The sequence below is a fragment of the Chelonoidis abingdonii genome, chromosome 9 (assembly GCF_003597395.2).
Source record: "Chelonoidis abingdonii isolate Lonesome George chromosome 9, CheloAbing_2.0, whole genome shotgun sequence".
Lineage (NCBI taxonomy): Eukaryota > Metazoa > Chordata > Testudines > Testudinidae > Chelonoidis > Chelonoidis abingdonii.
Window position 1 is genome coordinate 79,310,870 of NC_133777.1, and position 23,713 is coordinate 79,334,582.

At 46.6% G+C, this 23,713-nt stretch overlaps 1 protein-coding gene across 4 annotated transcripts in view; it reads left to right on the forward strand.

Annotated features, from left to right (window-relative positions):
• The window catches only part of RASL12 (RAS like family 12), a 45,351-nt gene that overhangs the window by 15,009 nt on the left and 6,629 nt on the right, over nt 1-23,713 (forward strand). For 3 of the 4 annotated variants that reach the window (XM_032766002.2, XM_032766001.2, XM_032766003.2), the window contains exons 3-5: nt 7,379-7,435; nt 16,728-16,801; nt 18,608-18,798. In XM_032766002.2, the coding sequence (XP_032621893.1) occupies nt 7,379-7,435; nt 16,728-16,801; nt 18,608-18,798 (322 nt within the window). The remainder of the gene's footprint in view (nt 1-7,378; nt 7,436-16,727; nt 16,802-18,607; nt 18,799-23,713) is intronic. The other variant, XM_032766004.2, reaches the window with a different exon arrangement.

Sequence of the window (23,713 nt, forward strand, 5' to 3'; positions counted from 1 at the left end):
TTCCTTGAAGCTATGGGTGTAAAACAAGCAAGTAGGTTAACACTTTGCCCTGCTGATCCACCTGGTAATAAATGGGAATTTACCATAGAGACTCAGCCTTGCCTTGGTCCTGGGCTTGCCCTGTGGTTCCCAGGCCTCACATGATCATGCCCAGGGAACCAAAAGCCAGCGCCCATTGGTACTGGAGGTGAGCATAGCAAAGTGCTGCTAACATGGCATTAGTTCACCTGAATGTTATGAAAGTGGCAGATCCTCACAGCTTCCATTGGATTAACGTCAGTTGTGCTAAGGTGTCCGGGGGAGTTGTCTTGGTGAAATCAAATGTAGTTCTGTAGGAACTCCATTGCATTTGAGCATTCATCACAGGGCCAAACGTATCTCGCCGGTTTCACAGCAGTCATACCAGACACCCACGTGGCCTATACAGTTTGAAATGTGGCCCAGGAATCTTCCAGGTGAGGAGAGCTGCCTTTGGCAAACAGAACTTTCCTCATTCCCTTTGTCCTTCTCCAGCTGGCTGAAACCCCACAGAGACAAAATTGTGATGATCAGAATTAAGGCCCTGATCCAACAAAGTGCTTACGTGCATTCTTAGCTTTAAGCACGTGACTTGCCCTATTGAAACCAACGGCGCTGCTCATGCACTTAAAGTTACAATGTGCTTAAGTGCCTTGCTGGGTTGGACCTACAGCTCAAAACCTTTAGAGTCTGTTTACTGTAACCATGATGACTGCATTTACACTGCCTGCTAATGCATAAACGTAATCGGGTTTGCCTGTTGGCTACTGGTAGACTCTATAATATGTAGCCAATTTTCCAGCAAAGCCTGTTCCACCATCCTACAGTTATTCTCACTGAAGTCAACACACATGCACAAGGCAAGAAGGATACGGTTCCTGAAGAGGTTTCCTTGAACTCCTGGGGAAAGTTGGGTGAATCTGTAGTGGGAAATTGCTGCTCTCTGGAAAGGCATTTTCTTTGTGTTGGCATTTAAGCAATTCTGACTAGAACTGAGTGAATAATAAATTTTGGTCCAATTTGAACTGAAATTAATATTTTCAGGGAGGTTTTCCCCTGAAAACAATTCACTTTGGTGCTTTGTTTTGAGTGGTTCCCCCCCTTTTTTTAAATGACCCACATTTCTAAACAAAATGCCATTTTGAATCGAAAAGTCGAAATGAAATGTTTCAAAATGGTCAGGAGAAAAAAAACGCTTCAACTTTTCCAGGTTTCCTTTTACATTTTCTTTTTTCATAGATTCATAGACTCTAGGACTGGAAGGGACCTCGAGAGGTCGAGTCCAATCCGATGAGTTCAATCCCCTGCCCTCATGGCAGGAACCAAATACTGTCTAGACCATTTCCCGCATAGACATTTAATCTAACCTACTCTTAAATATCTCCAGAGTGGAGATTCCCACCTCCCTAGGCAATTTATTCAGGTGTTTAATCACAGCTGAAGTTAGGAACTTTTTCCTAATGTCCACCCTAATCTCCCTTGACTGCAGTTTAAGCCCATTGCTTCTATGTATCTATCCTTAGAGGCTAAGGTGAACAAGTTTTCTCCCTCCTCCTGATGAACACCTTTTAGATACCTGAAACTGCTATCATGTCCCTCTCAGTCTTCTCTTTTCCAACTAAATAAACCAATTCTTTCAGCCTTCTTCAATAGGTCAGTTCTCAACCGACCTTTAATCATTCTTGTTGCTCTTCTCTGTGACCCTCTCTACATTTCTCCACAATTCTTTCTTGAAATGCAGGGTGCCCAGAACTGGACACAACTTAGTTGCTCTGGCCTGCCATGCAGAGTAGAGGAAAGAACACTTGTCTATCGTGCTTCTGTTTCACTGATTATCACATACTTGTTAATGATCAGACCACGTGAATCGTTTTTTGAAATGTCACACTCAATTTAATGCTCCAAAACCGTGTCACTTGCAGATCTCATTTTTGCACAGTATCTGCCTGTACTGACAGTCTATTCCCTTTAGTGTGTGTGACTGAGGTATGTCTTCCTAATTATGAATCAGGTACTACTGCGTTAAGCTCACTTATCTGAACTTCATCGGCATGAATAAGTTCAAACCCAACGCTGCTGAGGATGCAGTCAAAGAACCCTAAATACAATACAAGAATTAGGGAATTCTAAGTTGAAACAATGGCTTTTGATAGAAGTGAGATCAAGTGCCACATATAGCCGAGGCTTGCAGAGTTCACCTGATTCGGTTTCAATCTTCTGCAAACCTTTGTAAGTACAGCGTATAGACAAGCAGACCTATTCTTGTAATTAAAGCCAGTACAAAGATGTGAATAAATTGTATTTCTTTTTGAGGTGTTTAACTTCTTTCTTCCTCCAATTGACCAGTGATTATCGGTGCACTCAGACAGGAGATCCAAAGTAGTCAAACTTGTGCCCACGAACTTTCAACTGGACAGAGTATAGCTTTCTTTCTCCACAAACCAAGTTGCAAAATTTTCTAGCCATTTGGGTTATCCTGAGAGACAGACCTTCTCTGTCCAGCTGACGGTCTATCAGCACAAGAGAATTCCATCTCCCCATGGGAGGGGCGTGTTTCTGAATGCTGTGTGGTGTAGGGTTTACATACTCAGTTTTTGCAGTATGCAAGGGGATCTGAGATAGGGTAGATCATGGTCATCAGAATCACATTGTTATGCATATCAAGATGTGGACCATCTAGGGTTGATCGTGCCTTCCGTAAACGATGGAATGCTGGTAGGGTCTTTTAGCTATAGACCAGATAAGAAAACCTCCTCTAGACAATTTCCTCACATGTTCTTGCAAATAGATGCTGAGCCGAACATGTGATACATCTGTATTGAGGTCTGATACCAGCAACTAGAAGTCGGAGCGAAGAATCTGACGCCAACATTGTTTCTTTATAACGCACCTGTCACTAATCGATCTATTTAGGATCTGTAAATGACTCTTCTGCAGAACAGCGAGTACAGAACACAATGAGACTTCAAGAACTCAAACAAGCTGTCGTCAACTATGACACCCCTAGATTTGTCTCCTTTCTGCATGACATCCTTCTAGAGACAGTCTTTCCCATTTGTAGTGTGAACTGCATGGTTCCTTCCTAAGTGAGACCACTTAGCATTTGTCATTTAACTACAATCCTGGTTTACCTCAGACATTTCTCTCTAATTTGTCAGATCATTTTGAATTGACCCTGTCCTCATAAGCAGTTGCAATCCCTCCCAGTTTGGTATCTCTGCCAACTAATAAGCGTACTTTCTATTGCACAATCTAAGTTGTTGATGGAAGATATTGAACAGAGCCGGTCCCAAAACAGACCCCGTGCGGAACCCCACTTGTTATCTTTCCAGCAGGATTGGGAGCCATTAATAACTACTCTCTGAGTACGGTTATCCAGCCTAGTTATGCACCCACTTATAGTAGCCCATCTAAATTGTATTTGCCTAGTTTATTGATAAGGATATCATGGCGAGACGTATCAAATGCCTTACTAAGTTAGGTATACCACATCCACCGTTCTCCCTTATCACAGGCTCGTTATCTATCAAGAAAGCTATCAGATTGGTTTGACATGATTTGTTCTTTTCAAAATCCATGCTGGTATTTCCCTATCACTTACCACTTCCAAGTGTTTGCAGATGATTTCTTTAATTACTTGCTCCATTATTTCCCTGGCACAAGAAGTTAAACTAACTGGATCTGTAGTTTCCTGGGTTTGTTTTTATTTCCCTTTTTATAGATGGGATATATTTGCCCTTTTCCAGTCTCTGGATCTCTCCTGTCTCCATGACTTCCAAAGATAATAGCTTAGAGGCTCAGATACCTCTCTATTAATCTCTTGAGTATTCTAGGGATGCATTTCATCGGGGCCCTGGTGACTTGCAGGCATCTAACTTTTCTAAGTGATTTTTAATTTGCTTTTTTTTTTTATCTTCTAAAAACCTATTCCTTCCAATAAGCATTCACTATGTTAGACATTCCTTCAGACGTTCTCAGTGAAGACCGAACAAAAGAAGTCATTAAGCTCTCTGCATTCAAGTTTCCCGTTACTGTTTCTCCTCCTCACTGAAGCAGTGGGGCCTACCCTGTCCTTGGTCTTCCTCTTGCTTCTAATGTATTGATAAAAAGTCTTCTTGTTTCCGTTTATTCCCATAGCTAGTTTGAGCTCATTTTGTGCCTTTGCCTTTCTAATCTTGCCCCTGCATTCCTGTGTTGTTTGCCTATATTCATCCTTTTGTAATCTGACCTAGTTTCCATTGTTTATATGACTCCTTTTTATTTTGTAGGTCATGCAAGATCTCATGGTTAAGCCAAGGTGGTCTTTTGCCACATTTTCTATCTTTCCTACCCATCAGAACAGCTTGCTTTTGGGCCCTTAATAGTGTCCCTTTGAAGAACTGCCAACTCTCCTCAGTTGTTTTTCCACTCAGTCTTGATTCCCATGGAACCTTACCTATCAGCTCTCTGAGCTTACCAAAATCAGCTCTCTGAGCTTACCAAAAACCAAAATAGTCAAAACTATTATTCAGATTTGACCTGAATGCGGAAATAATTTCAGAAAAATTATTCTGAAAAATGGATTTTTTTCTCTATTTTGCTATTCACTGAAAATGTTTTGCTCTGTTCTAATTGTGATTAACTCTGATCCTCTCTGCCACCCACCCAACCCCAAAGAACAGCAAAGACCTTAGACTTTCATTCATTCCTTTTGTTCTTTGAGTGAACTGATTCAAGCGACCTAATTTCTGCATCAACACAATGCTCCTGGTGTGAATTTTGACACTCAACTAGCTGTTACTTCCTGGCTGAAATGTCTCTTGCATTCTTTGAGAAAATGGGGTATAGAGGTGGCTGCTTCTAACAGACTAGCCTGATATGAAATTTAACCCATAACGAGCAGCAGAATGAATCTACTCAATATCAGGCTGGATCTTGCTCTCCTTACCCAGACAAAACACCCTTGAATTTTGATTATCATTTGTAGCACCATGGTGCAAGGCATGGTACAATCACTTGCTAAGTGACGTTACTGGTCCCAAACAGCTTACAATTTAAAAATCATTTTCAACTATGAGAGTAGGGACTGCAGGATCAGTCCCAAATGCCTGATATATAATAGAGCTTTCTCCTTTCATATATTATATAGACTATATGATACTAACCCTGTTATCCGCCTCCCTTTGTATGGTGCTCTGCATCCACAGATTGCAAAGTGTTCTATAAAGGAGAGAAGCATCATTCTCCCAGCTCTACAGATGGGGAAATTAGTGCACAGAAAGGGGAAATTACGCATCTAAGGCCATGCAGCAGAGCACAGTCCAGGCTGGGACTAGATCCGAGGTCTCCGGAGCCGCCAGCCAGTGTCCTGTGCGCTTGGTCACACTCTCTGCCATAATGGCTGGCAGCGTGTTATAAAACGATGACCGGTAGGTTGTGGGTAGCTGTGTTACATACGAGTGGCTGAGCCGTGAGAGAGTTATGAAGGGCATCTCAAAGGAATGCCAGTAAACCCTTTGTAGTACCCACCCCACAGGTAATACGTAGGCTACCGAGCAGGAAAGCTAGTTGAGAGAGTTATCAACAATTTGATTGGGGGTGTGTTTTGTGTAACTTCACCTCCATAAAGCCAGAGGCCTTCGTGCAGCAGGTTTGACCATGCAGGCCATGGAGAGGGAGGAGAAAAATGTAGCTAACACATCTGAAAATGCCCCAGGAGAGCTTTTTTGAGCTCCAGGCTTGGGAGCTTCTCGCCAGTGGTGGAAAGGTCCCATTTCCAGCCACAAGATGTCAGCCCCTTGACCTCTTACGAGTGCAGACTGAGTACTGCCCAACCTGCACCGCACATGGCGAGAAAGTTGTGAGCAGCACAGGAGTGCTGCGGAAAGGCTGCCGTTCAGCCCCATTTAGGGTGACCAGATAGCAAGTGGGAAAAATCGGGACAGGGAGTGAGAAGTAATAGGAGCCCATATTAAAAAAAAAGCCCCAAATATCAGGACTGTCCCTATAAAATCGGGATATCTGGTCACCCTAGCCCCATTCAGCAGAACACTTAAGCACATGTTTAACTTTCCGCACCTGCTTAAGGGCTTGAGCCTGTGCTCTTTGAAGTCAATGTTCTGGCTCCTGTTCCCGTCAGCATTGCAGGGTCAGGCCTCAAGAGCTTTGCTGAATAGGGATGGGATTGAACGCAAAACAGGTGTTTAAGTGCATTGCCTAATCACAGCCTTTATTTCCTTGCTCCTGTTACATGGCAGGGGTCAGTATCTGCAGACTCCAGTGGCAAATGAGCAGAGTAATTGGAGGGCGGCAGGGGAGGGAATTCCACATTTGAAGGAAGAAGGAGTAGGTTGATTTTAAAAAATAAACAGCTGGTGCCTTGTGGAGGATTTGGAAGGGTAACATAAGGCCTGGTGGAGCTAGATTGGTAGGCAGGGTTCAGGGGAGCAGTCAGAAGTACATGATGACCACAGTTATCACATGGAAAGCACGACCGCTCATCTTCCATATGTTTCTGTCTGTACAATGTTGCATAAAGTAAATAAACATGAGAAAAGCCATCCCATAATTTCTAGTTAATGCAAATGACTTTACTCTGCCCTAAGCCTCCCTATAGCTTTGCACTCAGATTATATAGAGGGCCTGTGACTATGTCCTCGGACAACAAATGTCCAACTCAGAAATGCCAAATGATGCTGTGCTTTTCCCGGCAGTACCTACTGTGCATTTTAAACTCAGTCTGGTTCAAGTTGGCTGGGGCTGGGAGGGCCCAGTGCCATTATTTGGGCTGTGGTCAGTTGCAAGGTGTAATAAGTTAGAACTGGTTTGGTTTTGACACCTGGGCAATAAGAGAAAATTTGGGCTAAATCTTTCTGTGGGTGGGATCGCTGGAGGAAAGGAATCCTATAGCCGGATCCTCAGCTGGTAGTTATTGCTACAGTGCCATTGACTTGTAGACTTATGCCAGCCTCCATCAAGCTCAGCTAGTCAGTGTCAGAGGTGGGATTAGAATGTAGAAGTTGTTGGTCCCAGTCCTGGGCTCAAATCCCATCTCTGAGAAACTTCTAGGGGAACTGTGTTAGTGAAATCTAATCGGTGATCCTTTGAAAGTGTGCTGCAGCTCGGCAAAAGTGAAATGTGTAATAGTTTGTATCACTGCACAGATGGGAACTCTGGGACTAACCCTGAGGGAAAGAATACGTGTAGGGATGTTTTGATTTCATGCGCAGAACTAAACGGGCCCATGAACCATTTCTCAAGGGAGAGTTTCTCCGTTTCCCTTTCCGCGCGGACGCAAGAGCTACTTGCTACTGATGTGAAGCTGAGTTGCATAGACACGAACAAAACTGAGACTAAACAAAGCTTGTTTCACCTTTTACAGCACTGACTGTGAAGTTTCTAACCAAGAGGTTTATAAGTGAATATGATCCCAATTTGGGTAAGACATTTTCTTTGTAGTTATTTTTCCCTTGGTTGCAATCTGCATGCCATTTCCTGGAACACTTGTGTGCTTGTTCTATAATTGCTGTGATTTAAAGCCAAGCAGTTAGTTTCTGCAGCTTTCCTTAGCTAGCTGGTACCAAGCTGGCCTTCTACACTAGCAGATGAGAAAACATTCTTCCTTTTTAAGTGGACAGTAATTCTTTCCTAGGTCTAGGTTTTCCATAAATATGGCATTTTGGGGAGTGGGGGCGGGGGTGTGGGAAGTACGGTACTTTGAAAACAACTAAACACTTGAGAAATATAAAACAATGAGAACTTAATTACACTGAAAAAATGCTGATTGAAACCCACTTTTCTCATATGTAAATCTCATTTTCCAGGCACTTTACACCGGTGCTTCCGAATGTCATCGCATGTGCTGATGATATTAGCCGCCTCTTTATTGTATTTCTAAGTGCTTGTGGAAATCATGGAAAACACCAGCTTTTATTGTCTATCTGAAAAAATATTTATATACGATTCCTCCTCATTCTTTCCAACCGTTGGTGCTTCACCATTCCTTGTACTGCACTCCCAACTCTCTTGTTAGTTCAGCAGTGGCTGGGTCAGTTCTGAGTTCAGCAGTGGCTGGGAGGCAGGTTTGGAGGGTAAATCTGCTTTAGACTCCGAGTAAACCAATGGGCCGGACTCTTCCATCATTGGCACCAATGTGAATCAGGAGTCAATGGGGTTACACTGATAAGAGAGCAGGATCTGCTCCACTGGTTGTGGATTAGTGACAGGCGCCATGGTTTGTTCTCATGATTTTCGGTTGGTGTAAATAGGCATAGCTCTATTAGTGTCAGTGGAACTACACTGATTTACACCAGTTCTGTTCTATTCTGTTGTGTGTAGGTTATTATATTGCACTCATCGCTATTGTGTGTGAGTGTCTTCCTGGAGGGCATTCAGTACCGTAACTAACGTCAGTCACACATTGTTTGTTCTCTCATCCTCTCACTAGTGGGAGAAATGTGCGCAGTGGGGTGTATTGTTTTGGTAGGGCGTTTTCGCTCTGTGTGTGTGTGCGCGCGCGCACGCACATAGCTCTATATTGTGTCAGAGATGGCAGATCCAAGAAATGCACTGCGCACTTGGAATGGAAAGTGGAGATGGTCCTTAGATCCTTGGGGAGTTCACTACACAGTCTCAGACCATCCCTTGGGAACTTCCTGTCTTCCTCACAGACAAGATTTACCCATATTGAAGAGAGCTCCATTGTGCCAGAGGAGCGAATAGAATAGATTATAATAGACTAGATCATGTGCTCCTTATTTGGTTAAGGAAAAAGGAATTATTCCTGTTCTCTACTTGTCATTTCACCATATGCAGCTCCTTCGCTACTGGTTCTCTCAGCCCCAGGCACATTCCAGCTGGTATCTTGTTTTACAAGTCACATAAATACACTCCTGTGTGGGAAAGCCTATCAAGGGAACAGGACCAGGCTGAGAAAGGCTAGATGACAGAAATCACAACTCTTGTCTCAAGAGGTTGACAAGAAAAGAAAACTGAATCTGTCATTACAGACAGCAGAGATAAGAAAAACAGCTTCCGTAGTTATGGAGGTAGCATTGGATTACCAGACCGATTAATAACTCTAAAGGACGAAGTGACAACGAGTCCTGTGGCACCTTACAGACTAACAGAAATATTGAAGCATGAGTTTTTGTGGGTGAATAACCACTTCGTCAGACGCACGTATTCACCCACAAAAGCTCATGCTCCAATATTTCTGTTAGTCTATAAGGTGCCACAGGACTCTTTGCTGCTTTTACAGACCCAGACTAACATGGCTACCCCTCTAAAGGACAAGATGATTTCAGAACTATTCCTTCTGCAGTCTTCCTCAGATAAACTTCCCAGTGAAAGCGGTGGGAATTTGGCTCTGAGCAAGGACTATGGGATTTTGCCCAGCATTTGAGAGCCTTTTTTCTTATACTCATGTTCATCAGCAGGGGCTGCCAGGGATATGTGCCCCTGTTACAAAGTGATCTTTCACAAAAGGGGTAAAATTCCCCCTGCGCAGCAGGTCAGAACAAGGACTATGCACCATTTAAGTCCCTACCTCCTACCCCAACCCTGAGGAAAGAATAAAGGGACTTCTGCTGGTGAGAACTCCTAGAGAATCCTGGAATTTCTCCACCTAGGAGAGAATGGGCAGAAGTTGTCTTATTTTTCGTTTCTTCTAAATCTTCATCCAGACATCTGTGAATCAGGTACAGAGGACAGCTGAAAAATACGTTGTGATGACATGGAAAGGCTTATGTTCCAGTGTTCGGCAGGACTGCACAGTGGCCAAGTTCTTATTCCTGCCAAACAGAGCTGTTTGAAAATTCATAAAAGTTCATAACGGGAGAAAGACAGTTAGAGACACTAGCAAAGCAATGTAGTTATTGCCAGACTGGATCAGATTATCTAGTCTCTACCCTGTCTTTGAAAGTGGCAACCACCACTGGCTTCAGAGAAAGGTGCGTGTACTCTGCAGTAGACAGTGATGGGATAACCTCTCCATAGGGAAAGTTTCCTCCTGACCCCCATTAATTAGAGTTGGTGATGCCTTGAAGCATGAGGATTTATATACTTCACATCATTCTTCCTTTATTATCTGCAATGTATTAATAATCTCTTAAAATCTGGATAGTGTATTTTCTTTCCTCACCAGGCTGCTCATCCTGTATCACAGGCATAAACATAGTCTTGTTATTGTAGAGTGGATCCAATCATGAATTTGGAGTTATTAATTGAGAATTTGTTTTTTGCTCCTTGGCCTCTCCTCTATTAAGAATGAGATGAACTTTAGAAACCAATATAAGGAGGCGGGGAAGAATTAGAGCAAATTTTGCACCTACCGATCTTCCATAAACATACTTCACACCGAATTGCCACCTTACATACCGCTCAACGTTGCTCAAACAACACCAACACCTTCCATACGATCAAAGGGCTTTGCCAGCCTCCCAAATGCTATCTGTCTGTCAATTTACGATTGGCTGCTATTCTATTCTTGCACAATGGGCCCCTCTCGATTGCCTTGGCACTCCTGGGTTTAAAATGATAACGATTATCAATAATTCATAACGGTTGAAAATGTTCAAAAATGTTTCAGTTCCTGATCTGCCCCCACCATGTTTAAGGACCTCATCCGCAGCCCACTGATGTCCAGGGAAGGGCTCAGGTTGAGTTCAATCCACTTTTGAACACTCTATAAGCCCCTGAGTGTAAACCCAAAACAACTCATTCATTTTAATGAGCTACCCAAGAATAGAGCAAAATTTGGCTTCAAAGAACCAGCCTAGAACAAAGCTGATGGTATTACAGATGGAAATGGACATTCTCTGTAACAAAACCAAGAGAGCAAATCTCGGTCCTGAGCTATCATAAATTAGGAGTCACATCCACTGACCTCTGAGCTGTCCTGTGGCTAGAGACAGCGCTCACTCAGAGCCCTCTTTACATGGGCAAAGGAGTTTGCATTGGAACAAAAGTGTGTGATCCAAAGCCCGTCAAAGTCAATGGAAAGATTCCCATTGATTTCAAAGGGTTTAGGTCAGACCCTAAGAGAGGCAGCGTAATTGCTTAAAGAAACAAAGCTTCCTAACATATTTATTTTCTTTCCCCTCAAGGCCTGCTCTAAAGCCAGGAGAAGTCAGTGGAAAGATTCCCAATGGCTTTTGGATGTGGCCTATGTGTGTTTTGGTGTCTCAGCTGTGCACTGCTCCATCTGAAATTGCAAACTAGCAATTTGGGGAACGTGTTAACTTTGATAGGAAACTAATATCCCAGAAATGAGCAGCTGATGCAGAAGTCCGCAGATAACTATATTTTGCAGTTACATGTTCTGGGCATTTTTTCCACGGAATCTCTGTTTTAGTAATTAACAACTATTTTTATGGGCCCAAATCCAGGACATCATAAGGAACTGCAAATGATTTATTGTGGCCATTAGCCAAGAATGCGCTAAAGACCTAATAACTCAGCAACTTGTGTTCCTAAATATCCTTTCCTCAGATCTTGTTCAGGAACTCATTTTCAAAGAAGGGAGAAGAGAGAGAGAAATCTCCCATATTTTAAAGCCTCTCAAAAATGACTGTAAATACGTAGCTGTAGAAATTGCTGAACTTTCATAATTGTTATTTCACAAGTAATCTCTTCTTCCCCATTTCTCAAGAAAGAGGCAGCCATTGCAGCATAAGTTAACAGACAAGAACACCATCATGTCTCTGGCTCCTGATTCTGCATAGCTCTGCTTTTCTTACCAGATCAAACCTTTTCTGAACAGACCTGTGCAACAGCTGACCTATCTTCCCCTCTGTCAGAATATGTACATGTGCATTAGATCCATAGGTCCATTGTGAAATATACACCCTTGATTTCCAGTTGAATTGGTGTCTTTTACCTTTACTGATGGCCAAGAAAGAAGATATATTGACGAGTTCTTGATTTGTGATTTTTGGATTTTTGGAGAAAAATACTGAAGCTCTTGTCTATATTGTAATACTTAGCACTGGTAATTGTCACAAGGCTTTGGAGACACTGGCCTGGATTCATTGCTGTGTTACTCCAGTTTCACACCAGTTTAATACTACTGGAATCAATGAAGTTATGCAAAACTGACATAAGGCAATAGCAAATCAGGCCTACTAGCTTTCCCATTCCTCCATGAGGTAGGCAAGTAAGCTTTATAAAGAATTGACTACTCTGTGTGTGTATGTGTGTACCACTGCTCTGTACTGGATAGGATCAGAATTGCTTGACTGTGTCTCATATGCCCTCTATTGCTATCAGTTACAGGAGATTTTCCTATAGGTCGAGTGTGAGTGGCATCAGTGTTTGGAGGAGAAAGACTTGCAATCTATTCCTGCTGTCCGCATGAATTTTTGAGATGAGATGGTGTACAGCATAGTGACATCTCTACTGTGGTGTTAGGTGGCCACAGACTTGTTAAGAAAATTATTGACCCATTTTCCAGATGGAGAAATGAAGGCAGAAAAGGTTAGGTAACAAGGCTGCTGAGCAAGTGTCAGGAATTCCTGGTGTGTACACCTGCACTCAGACTACTAGCCTGCAGTACTTTCTGGGTATGTCTACATAAGGATACAAATCTGCCACTGTCCTGGCTCAACTGACCTGGGCTCGCGGGGCTCGAGCTCCAGGGCTGAAAAATTGCCGTGTAGACATCTGGGATCGGGCTGGAGCCTGAGCTCTGGGATCTTGCATCTACACAGCGATGTTTACTTCTCGGCCTGAGCCTTCTGAGCCCAGGTCAGCTGTCCCAGGCCAGGCATGGCCATGTCGCAGGCCTTTTGGAACTAGGGTGCTGGGACTGCAGCCGCAGTTTGGAGTAGGTTCCATCATATACACTGGGCTTACAGTTTGGTTCAATGGCTCTCAGCACCCCCACTTATACAGATTATTCTAGCACCCCTGTTTGTGCAGCAGTACCCTCTGTCTGTGCACACATGAAGCCCTGTGACAGTTACTACCAAGTACCTCTGCCTAGGAATGTTATGGCTGTCAGCTAACAGGAGTCTGAATGTTAGTTAGCAAGAGGAGCTAGAATGGGCGAACTCTCCTGGCTGATTCATTTAGAGGAGATCCTACAGTACTCGCTCTCCTCCCTTCTTTTAACAGAATGTTTCTTTTCTGCCCTTTCCTTGTGATGTGTGCTGATATTTTGTTGCGTGGAACAGTCTTGTCCTGGGCCATGAAACTTCCAGCCCTGGCAAACAGCGGCATGCAAACCTCTTTCCTTTACTCTCATTTCTCAAAACCGAACTCTTCAAGATAATTGAGATGTGAATTCGTAACCCAGGTGAAGTAAGATCAAAGTGCCTGCAGTGAGCTGCAGCCCTCATGCCAGAGATGTGTCATTCCTCTAATAAATGCACCACAAAGGAAGTTCATCAGATGAATTTATAGCGGAATTCACTTACATAAACCCCTTGCTATTGCCAAGTAAGCAACACATTAATTCTGAAATGGGTTAAACGCTTTCCAGTTCCGGTCTGAACCATTTATGACCGGATTTATTTTGACGGCTGACCTATGTGCTACTCTCCTACTGTAGACTTGTTTGTTAAACCAGGTTTAGCAGATATGTCAAAATGTTTATGTTTATGATTGTGGGGAAACGATGGTTCTTACTCAACCTAAAAAGGAGATTCAACTTTTGGTTTAAGAGGGATGACCACTTAGCAGAAGGATACAGCTGAAGCAGGAGGTTATTTTCACTTGACACAGTGCCCAGCCAAGCTTCCAGTGAAATGAAGGGACTTTTTCAATTGACTGTGATAGAAGCAGGTTCAAGCTCCGAATGTGGAGGAGCTAGTGAATTCTATTGTGGCCAAAAGAAAAAAATAAAAACATACTAGTGGACTTCAGTGGAAAAAATGACCTTCAAATTGCCACTCAAAGTGCAGCAGCAGTCAAGAAAGTGAACAGAATGTTGGGAATCCTTAAGAAAGGGATAGATAAGAAGACAGAAAATATCATATTGCCGCTATATAAATCCATGATATGCCCACATCTTGAATACTGTGTGCAGATGTGGTCGCCCCAGCTCAAAAAAGATATATTGGAATTGGAAAAGGTTCAGAAAAGGGCAACAAAATGATTAGGGGTCTGGTACAGCTTCCATATCAGGAGAGATTAATAAGACTGGGACTTTTCAGCTTGAAAAAGAGGTGACTAAGGGGGGATATGATAGAGGTCCATAAAATCATGACTGGTGTGGAGAAAAAGTAAAGCAGGAAGTGTTATTTACTACTTCTCATAACTCAAGAACGAGGAGTCACCAAATGAAATTAATAGGCAGCAGGTTTAAAACAAACAAAAGGAAGTGTTTCTTCACACAATGCACAGTCAACCTGTGGAACACTTTGCCAGAGGATGTTGTGAAGGGCAAGACTATTACAGGATTCAAAAAAGAATTAGCTAAGTTCATGGAGGATAGGTCCATCAATGGCTATTAGCCAGGATGGGCAGGCATGAAGTCTCTAGCCTCTGTTTGCCAGAAGCTGGGAGTGGGCTACAGGGGATGGATCACTTGATGATTCCCTGTTCTGTTCCTTCCTTCTGGGGCACCTGATATTGGCCACCATTGGAAGACAGGATACTGGGCTAGATGGACATTTGGTCTGACCCAGTATGGCCGTTCTTGTGAGAAGCCAACCATAGAATGCACGTATAGTTTGCAATGGCCCATAGGTATTATGGTGGTAGGTAGGTAGGTAGAAAGTCCTTGTGAGCTCTGTGGATTTTGAAGTATAGCCTACATTAGATCTTAAGGCTTGTTAAGAGCAATGGGTGAGCTGAGTGCACTGATACTTGATTTGCGTATGCAAATGCAGGTTGACCCAGGCTACATAGGTTCACATCCAATGTGCCATATGTTGGTTGTGGATGCAAACACAGATGTGTGTGTGAAAATACAGCCTTTGTTTTACCTGGGAAAGGGGGCTTAGGACACCTGTGCGGTTGAAGCGGTGACTCAACAGAGAGCTTTGTGCAGATACAAAGGAGACTGAGGGATGCCAGCGGTGCTGGCCACCAAAGGCCTCATTGAGACAGGACTGTGGAGAAAGAAACTCACTGAAATTCTTTGGAGGCTGTTGTACCAATAAGGGGCTGGATCCGTGGCTATCACCAGGCAGCTCACAGGAGAAGGCAGATGCTGGGGGTGGAGGCTTCAGACAAGAGCATAGAAATCTCCCTATTGCATCCCCTGATCCTGGGGCTGCTATATGCAGAGCCAACCCTTCTGAACCAGGCTGGAGCAGCCTCTGGGCTGCTCTAATTTTCACCGGCTCATGGGGCTGAAACCAGTTAGGGATTGGCACAAGATGGGGACATCCAGACATGTCCTCTTTCCTTTCATCACAGCCCACATGACAGCAGCAGGGAGGGCGTGTTGAAGGCATGTGTCTATGATTGGTTTTGAGCCACCAAAGGGTCCATTTTGAACTGGGATGACCCTTGCGAGACCAGGTTCTACAGCCAGCATCCACCTGCAGTGTGGCACAGTGTCCGTATGGGCTGGAGGATCTGGCCCAATGTTCCTTACAGGGAAACTGATGGGCTAGTGTCAGTAACATCCGTGGGCCAAAACCATCCCTGGAGTAACTGCCACTGCCTTCATTGGCATTACAGCTGGGTGACTTTGCTCATGCGACCAGCTCAGTCTGATCAGCACTTTATAAATACCAACAAGCAATTAGAGTCGATCGTTTCCCAAGAATCTAGGAAAATGGGGAATGTTTCCATCTCCAATCAGACACCTGTCCAAATAGCTCTGTTTTCCAGACTCACTTCTGCCACAAGCCCCGTCAGAAACTAGCCAATCAACCAGCTTTAGGGGCCGATGGGAATAATTGGCCCTTCTTTTGTCTCTTTGTAATAATAAACATATGGCAAATGTATCTCAATGTAACAGCTGTGTTGATTTCATTGTGTCTTTCTCCGCGGCATCCTTCATGTGCCACCTGTCTTGGAGGATACGCTCTTTGGGCCTGGGACAATGTCCTTCTACATGTTTGTGCAGAATCTAGCACAGGGGGCCTTCGGGTCGGAGTAGGGCCCTTAGGTAATGCAGATATGAAATAATAGCAATGCTACAGGTATAACCGTGGTCTAGTCGAATTATATGGCTAAGCTCAACGCTGACACTTCTTAGTAGTGCTTACAACGATGGGAAGCGTGGGAGGTGTGCTAAGCAGTGAGGGGGGATGGCTTGTTATGCCTTTCTAATTCACCCACTGCTAGCAAACCTAGTGACTAGAGCCTTGTGATCAGTGCTGTTCTTCAGGGGCCAGAACCAGGGACTAGGCACTGACTTTTATTTTTCCGCAGAGGTGCTCCACCCCCACCCCGCCCTGAGGCCCCCACCCNCCCCCAGTCTGCCCCTCCGCCACAGCCATGCCCTTGCTCCGGGTCTTCCTGCCCCTTCTCCAACCCCTCCCCCATGGCCCTCCCCCAACTGCTACTCGCTGCTCTCCGCCCTCCCCCAAGCACCTTCTCCAGCTGCCAAACAGCTGATCAGTGGTGCCACCGAACAGCTGTGACTGGTGGGTGCTGAGCACCCACTATTGGTTTTCCGTGGGTGCTTGAGCCCCGGAGCACCCAGGGACTCGGCTTCCATTGAGTGGAAGATGTAAATACCTGGGCTGAGCCTTCATGGAGTGTGTGGCCCAGAATGTGAAAGGCTGTCGTCCCACCAGCTCCCCGCTCACAAGAGCGCATCTGTATTGCAGAGGACACCTACACGTCAGAAGAAACTGTGGACCAGCAGCCAGTGCTGATGAAAGTGATGGACACAGCTGACCAGGTAATGGCCCAGGGCTTCTCCAGGGGATCGAAGGAGGAATTCTCTGTGCCTCTAGAAAAGATGGCAGGTCCCTGCTCCCCGTGGAGCATGCAGCAGAGTTCTTGATAGAACGGGGCAGAGACTGTGAAAAGGTCTCTGCATGTTTTGCTGAGAAGTGTCACATTTCACCAGGGGTGAACTGTGCCCCTGTGCAGAGGCCACAACAAGGCATATGTCCAGAGCACCTCAGTGCGTAGGCCGTTCTGGCCTGCTGCACAGGGGCCAATTTCATCCAGAATGTCGACCTCGTCATTAGAGAGAAAAGAAGCAAGCAGGGAGGTCAGAGCTCCAAGTAGCTGACTAAGTGAATCAGATATTTGTACCCAAGCCAGTCAAGCGTAGGGTTTTATCCTGCTGCCTGTCACTGTGGTATCTGAGTGCCTTCCACATAAAAGTGATAGTTATAGCAAGATCCCTAGTGATTTCATTCAATCTCTTGTTCTTCTTCCTAGCTGGGGTGAAAACTCCGCTTGGGGTAGAGGGTTTGTATCTGTTGCCTAGGAGAGCGCTGTAAGTAATAACGGTGAGATAGCTAAAGGAACCCAGTGCCTGGAGCTCACTGAAGTGCAAGAGGAGCTGGGCACCCAACTTCCTAAGGATCCTTGGAGAAACCTCCAGCCTGAAAGGGCCGTAACACCACTGGGGCTGCTTGTCCCAGCGAGAGCTGACCGAGCTTTGGCCCAGGTGCTGATCTCCATTCCACAGAGTCCCCCCACTGAAGCAACCCCTCTCCAATCTCCCACTGCCCCCAGGGCAGGCTGTGCTGTCGTTCCTTACAAGCCCAGGCTAGCTGATTCACTTGTACGGTACGTCAGCGATGTCTCTGCAGTGTGACACAGACAGTGACTCGCTTGTGTGTATATATTTTACTGTTTGTAGCTCATGGAGTAACTCCAGATTCTATGTGTAACCGAGACCAGCTGGCGTGTCTGTGTACAGGTGACACACAAGAAGGGCAGGAGCTCTGATCCCAGACTCCTTCCCGCTGCTGGCATCACCAGGGAAAGGGGGCTCGATGAGAGTGACCTGTTCCTTTCCCAGCCTGATCCACCAGCTTCATTGCCAGCTGCAGCAGGATCAGGGCCACGGAGAAGTGAGCTTTAAGCAACCTGTGCATACCCTCCCCTCTGCTGATTTGTACTGAGTATATGGTGTCCATATTTGGGGCATCTGGTCGCATCGGCTTAAGTAACTTAGAGGGGAGTCCTGGTGTTGCTGTGCCCTGGGACATTACGTAGATTTAATCTGACCCCTCTGCTCGCAGATAGTCCTGTCTCTCATGGGCCTGCTCCATGACCAAGCCTACACCAGTGTCCACTGGGGTCAGTGGAAAGATTTCCAGTGCCTTCCACTGGGCTTTGGACAGGCCCCCTGGAGTTTGCCAGTCCATCCCAGAAGGCCTCCACACCGGCTCTCCCTGCCACAAGCAGAATTTCTTTGTTACAAAGAAACCCACCAATTAAATGACTCAGTGCAAAAGGCTGCCTGAAAGGCTAGTCTTTCTGGAAGCCTGCCTGAGCGAAAACCTGCTGCTGCCCGGCGTGCTTTTGATTGCTCTGATTCGGGGGAGCATGAGCTGTTTAATATCATTGATTCGTTACACAAGGAACTTTTTCATGCCAAGCCAAGTCCGCTCTCAAATGGCCTTTTGAAATAGGCTTAGTTTTGAAACAATGTACAAAGCCCGAGACGAGCAAATGCCCCCAGACGGGCTCTGATAGTGGCACCAGGGACCTGTGATAATGCTGTCCTGTGTTACTCTGCTAGGATGTACCGGTGAACTGCGAACGCTATCTCAACTGGGCCAATGCCTTCATGGTAGTCTACAGCATTGACAACAAAAGGAGCTTTGAAGGTTGTCATCAGTACCTGGATACCATTTCCCTCCACGCAAAAGGCATTCAGCATGATTATCCCATCCTCCTGCTGGGAAATAAGCTGGATTTGGAGCAATACAGGTAACAATCTTCGATCTGTGCCATGCAGAGGGTAATGTTGCTTAGCTCAGACGGGCTTGTGAAGATGTGCTCTATGCTGACTTTAGCCTTTCATTTATTTCAAATTTCCCCATTGCTAGCCCCGGAGTCCTCTCTTCATGTGCAGAAGGGCAGCGACAATGCAAGCTTCCCTGGCAAGGTAGCTCACCTTGATCTGGAGGGGACAAGGGAGTTTTTGGGTTCCAGCCAGGCCTGCATGTCTCTGCTGAGAAAAGGGGACAAGTTAGTGCCGATGATCGTGGTGATTCTGTGATGTGAACACCTGTTCACCGAGCTCTGGACTGAGCCATGAGATTACATTACACCAAGCCGTGGGGTGTTTCTCCTTCGGAACTGAACTCGCTTTTGGGTTGAAAACTGCAGCGAGGAGAATATGTTTGGCTGAATCCCAGGGATCAGATGCTGCCGTCCTCACTCATTAATTGTCTACTTGAAGTCAGTGAGTCTTGCCAAAGGGCTGGAGGAGCGGCTCTGATGTTAATGTTTGGGGGAGGCTCTGAAAGCGTGAACGCTTTACTGGGGCTACATGTGAGATTGTCATTTCTGATGATTTTCTCGCAGAGAAAGTAGGGCATTTAGCTGCATAGTTGACGTAGGATTGGCAGCCAGGCAGGTAGATATGTGTTTATTCTGTTAAGGTGAACTGAAGGGAACACATATCTCTGTCACCTGCTGAAGAACTCGCAGATGTGTGTGTGAGGGGGGCCGCAGCTGGTCAGCTGTTCGGGCTTAACTCCTATGAGCTTCAGAATGTGCATCCTGCTAGCTACTCCCTGAAATGGCTGAAGGGTTTGTTGGTTTACAGTAGAGACCTTCTTAAATGGCAGATCTGTTTTACAGATGAAGCGGAGCCATTAACTTCTATTAAATGCCTTCTTTATTGCATCTGAGGGCCTAGTCTCTCTCTCTCACACACACACACACACACACACACACACACCCCCATCTGACTCTTGGCTGTCATTGTCCTGTTGTCCCGCTCCCTCTGCCCTTCCTTGGCCGGATGGCAGCCTGCGAGCGGCTGCCCATTGTAGGGATGCACCCACTGATTCAGTTCCGGTCGCTCTGTTGTTCTGTACCGCTAAGCTGCACAATCCAATTCTGAATCTTTTGTTCGTTTTCCCCTAGTCCCTGATTGCTGGCTGTGGGTGTGGCGTGAGGACACCCCTTGCCCTGTGTGACCTTGCCTCCTGTTCTGAATATTTCCCTCCTCCCCACTCTTCCCTGCCCAGTGTCCGCACTGGCTGGAAGGTGATTTGCTTAATTTGAGGTTGCTGCTATTTTTAGCTGTTTTTTTAGGCTGCATTGTAACAATGCATTTGAACCCGTTCCAGCTCCTTGTGTTACATTGTCGGACTCCCCTGCCTCCTTTTCTCAGAGCTCTTTATCCTGTGGTTCTCTTGGCAGGGGCTAAATGCTTTTGATGTGTTTGCCTGGCCTTGCATGCTACTCTGGGCCAATACTTTAGAGAATACCTCCCCACTTCTTGCTCATACCAGGGTCATGTGATTAGAAATCCTGGTGGTGCTAGTGTCTATTCCAGCCACAGAGACCCATTGCACACACAGGGAGGGGTTTCCCATTTTTCCTGTTGAACTGATTAAAGCTGGAAGGAACTGCAGGGTGTCCCCTGTGCCAGCCTCCCCCCTCCTTGTAAAGCTGACAACAATAACCTACAAGTAAATCCAACCTGTTACTGGAGACCTCGCTCTGTTTGCCAAGATAAACAGCGGTCACAGCTGGAGCTTGCAAAGCTCCCTACCAGCATTTTGTGAAGTCCAAATAAGCCCCTGTCACAGATCTAGTTGAACATCTCCTCCTGGGTACCCACCAGGCTGCACCCACCTCTCCGAGCCCCCAGAGTCTGTTCCTGTCTCGGGGTCCCTAGGCACGCTCTTGGGGTGCCTCTATCAAGCACCTGACAGCTTAGCCTCCTGCAGACACTGGGACAAATACTGACCCCTTAGGCTTCTCCACAGTTTAGGCGCAGCCTGTCCCAAAAGCCCAGCTGTATGGTGTTCTTGGTCCACAGATTAAATCTTCAAGGGCACAGCGTGGGTGGAACACGCGGGCGCGCACACACGCACACACACACACACAGAGTTTGCATGGGATTCTAAACCACCGTAGCTTTTTAATTGCACGAGAAATACATAGGGCTACACAAACATAAACCCTCCATGCATTTCCCTCCCTCAGTTTCTGCAACACTCCAGAGCGTTTTTCGAGCTGGAGTCAGGGCCCTGGTGGGGGTGTTCAGGGTCCTTCTCCTATAGCGCCTGGGTTGCGTTCCCAACCCTGGAACACTCTCCTCCCCAGGTCAGCTTGCTTTGGTCCTGCAGTTAACTGGGCCCTCTCTGTTCCGAGAGCACCCGTCTCTTCCCCTCTCCTGCCCCAGAAGTCCTGTGTGAGTTATAAAAGTCTCCCCTTTGGAACCCCCCCGGCCCTGTGGTTTTTAAAAGCATCAGCACTGGTGTTCTTTTGTCCTGTCTTCGGGGATTCTACTCAGCAGGTCCAACTTTCTCTCAACATCTTGCCTCTCTGACCCATAACCGCCAGCTGTCTCCCCATCCCCTTGGATGCTTCTCTTCCCCCCGTTTCCTCCATCTGTTCCATGAGTCTCAACAGGTTCCCCTCACCCTCACCCCTGCTGTCACCAATGTGATGACACCCCTCCCAGGACTGAGCCCAGGCTGTCTGGATCTGAAAGCACAAGCTGCTGCTGCTTGAGTTAACAGTCCAGATCTGTGAGTTTGGTGGCACCTGCATAAACCTCTGTACGTGCCCTAGCCGCAGGATCGGGGGTGGAGACACAGAGATCACAAGTTACACCAGCATCTCACAGACTCCACTGCAGGGTCTCAGTGGGTTGCTCTGTGCATGCTGTCCTTATCTCATCAAGAGTCTGGCTGCCCCATCCATGGGCAGGGAAGATGGCACGGTCGTTCAGCTCATTCACCCAGAGGCTCATCTACCCATTGTCCTTTAGAGAAAGCCACTCGCCTGCTATCCCGGCAGAAGGATTAATGCAGCAACATTCACTGGAGAGAGAGAGCTCTGGGGCAGTGGTGTATTAACTTATCGGGGCTGGAGGAGCCAAGGCCCTGGGCAGCAGTAAATGAGGGCGGATTCAGCAATCAAACGAGGGAGGGTGATAGTCTCAAATGGAGTATCCATCTGTGTTTTGATTCACTTTGGCTGAGTGTTTCTCTGTGGTCCATGGACTGTGGTCATGTATCCTTAGGGGCAGATCTTCTGGCAATATAGGCACACAAACGAGTGTGCAAAGCATGCCTACAAGTGTGCACCCAGTGCTTAATTTGTGCCAGGGCTTGCCAGGGCTGAGCCTCTTCAGTTCATAGCCCCAGCAGCTGTGGGCTCAGCAGTTCATAGCCCCCGGCAGCCCTGGGCTCTGCAGTTCATAGCCCCAGCAGCTGTGGGCTCAGCAGTTCATAGCCCCCGGCAGCACTGGGCTCAGCAGTTCATAGCCCCAGCAGCTGTGGGCTCGGCAGTTCAGAGGCCCTGGCAGCTCTGGGCTTGGCAGTTCCTAACCCCAGCAGCTCTGGACTCGGCAGTTCCTAGCCCCGGCAGCTCTGGGCTCCGCAGTTCAGAGCCCCGGCAGCTCTGGGTTTGCCGTGTCAGTTATGAAAGTAAAAATATTGCTTGAGCCCCGGCACCAATTTCATTACAAATTAAGCACTATGTGCACCTAATTTAGGTACACAACTAGTTCAAGCTGCATGTGCAAACTGAGTAACTGCCCACACACATGCAACCGATGAGATAATTGCTCATGCAGTTACCCAATGTTCATCCATGTTTGTGGTTACTGTGTGCGCAAACAGGCATGTCTGTTAGCCTGGTCCTTGCCGGGGTCTGGTCGTTGAGGGCCATATTTTGCTTTCCATACTCTGGCTGAGTATTCTCTCACTACAAGTAGCCCAACTGATTTCACTGGGGCTGCCCACAGAGTCAAGTCCTACTCTGTGTGAGGAATGGTAGCAGAGCATGGCCCCTGAATGTTGGCTGCGCATAGTCTCAGCTCCAAGGGGAACTGGTATGGTTGATCACAACAGAAGTGCCACAGCCGTGGGGCAGGGAGTGAGAATAAGCCACTGGATGGAGTTTTAGGATGGTTCCAGTAGGATATAGCACCATCTTGCCAGGAACGGCAGTGTAATAGCCCTCTGTCCCGGTCCCAGGCACCAACTGACACCAGCTGCAGTAGCAGCTTGTTGTCTGGCCAGCAGAGATTTGTACCCCAGCATGATACCGGCTCCATCCAAAGGTCACCTTGTCTGGGCAGCATTCTCCAGAAAAGGACCCCAGTGAGGGAGGGTTGAAGAGGGCATATTGACACATTCCCCATGCAGCTGGGCTGTGCCCAAGTTCCTGGAACTGAAGGGGACCTGGCAAAGGTTCTAGTTACTCTCTTGCAGTGGCTTTGTTTGCTCCAGGGTGCCTGAGTCACCCTGCTCCCTGCAGGGCTCACCAGGTTCCCCTCAAGGCTACAGCTTCTGGCACAGTTTCACCTCCCTCCCAGGTCAATGCCATCAGCTTGATTGCTCCCTGTTGTTTTGTGCTGGGTGCAATGTCTGATGTAACAACAGCAGCTCAATGGGTTTCAGGGAGCTCCTTTTTCCTTCCAGCTATGAGGACGGATGAGCCTGACCTGAGCAGTCCAGGCCTGCCTCTCCCTAAGTCTCCAGGGGTTCGAGAGAACAGGTCAAAGTCAGGCTCCTGGTCAGGACAGCCAGGGCTCTGGTATTCAAGGCATGGGCCAGGCCCATTACTAGCTACGATCTTTCCAGAAATCGAGGTTGCTGGGGCAGACAACAATCTTCTCAGGCTTGGGATCCAGCCAGCCCCAAGCCCC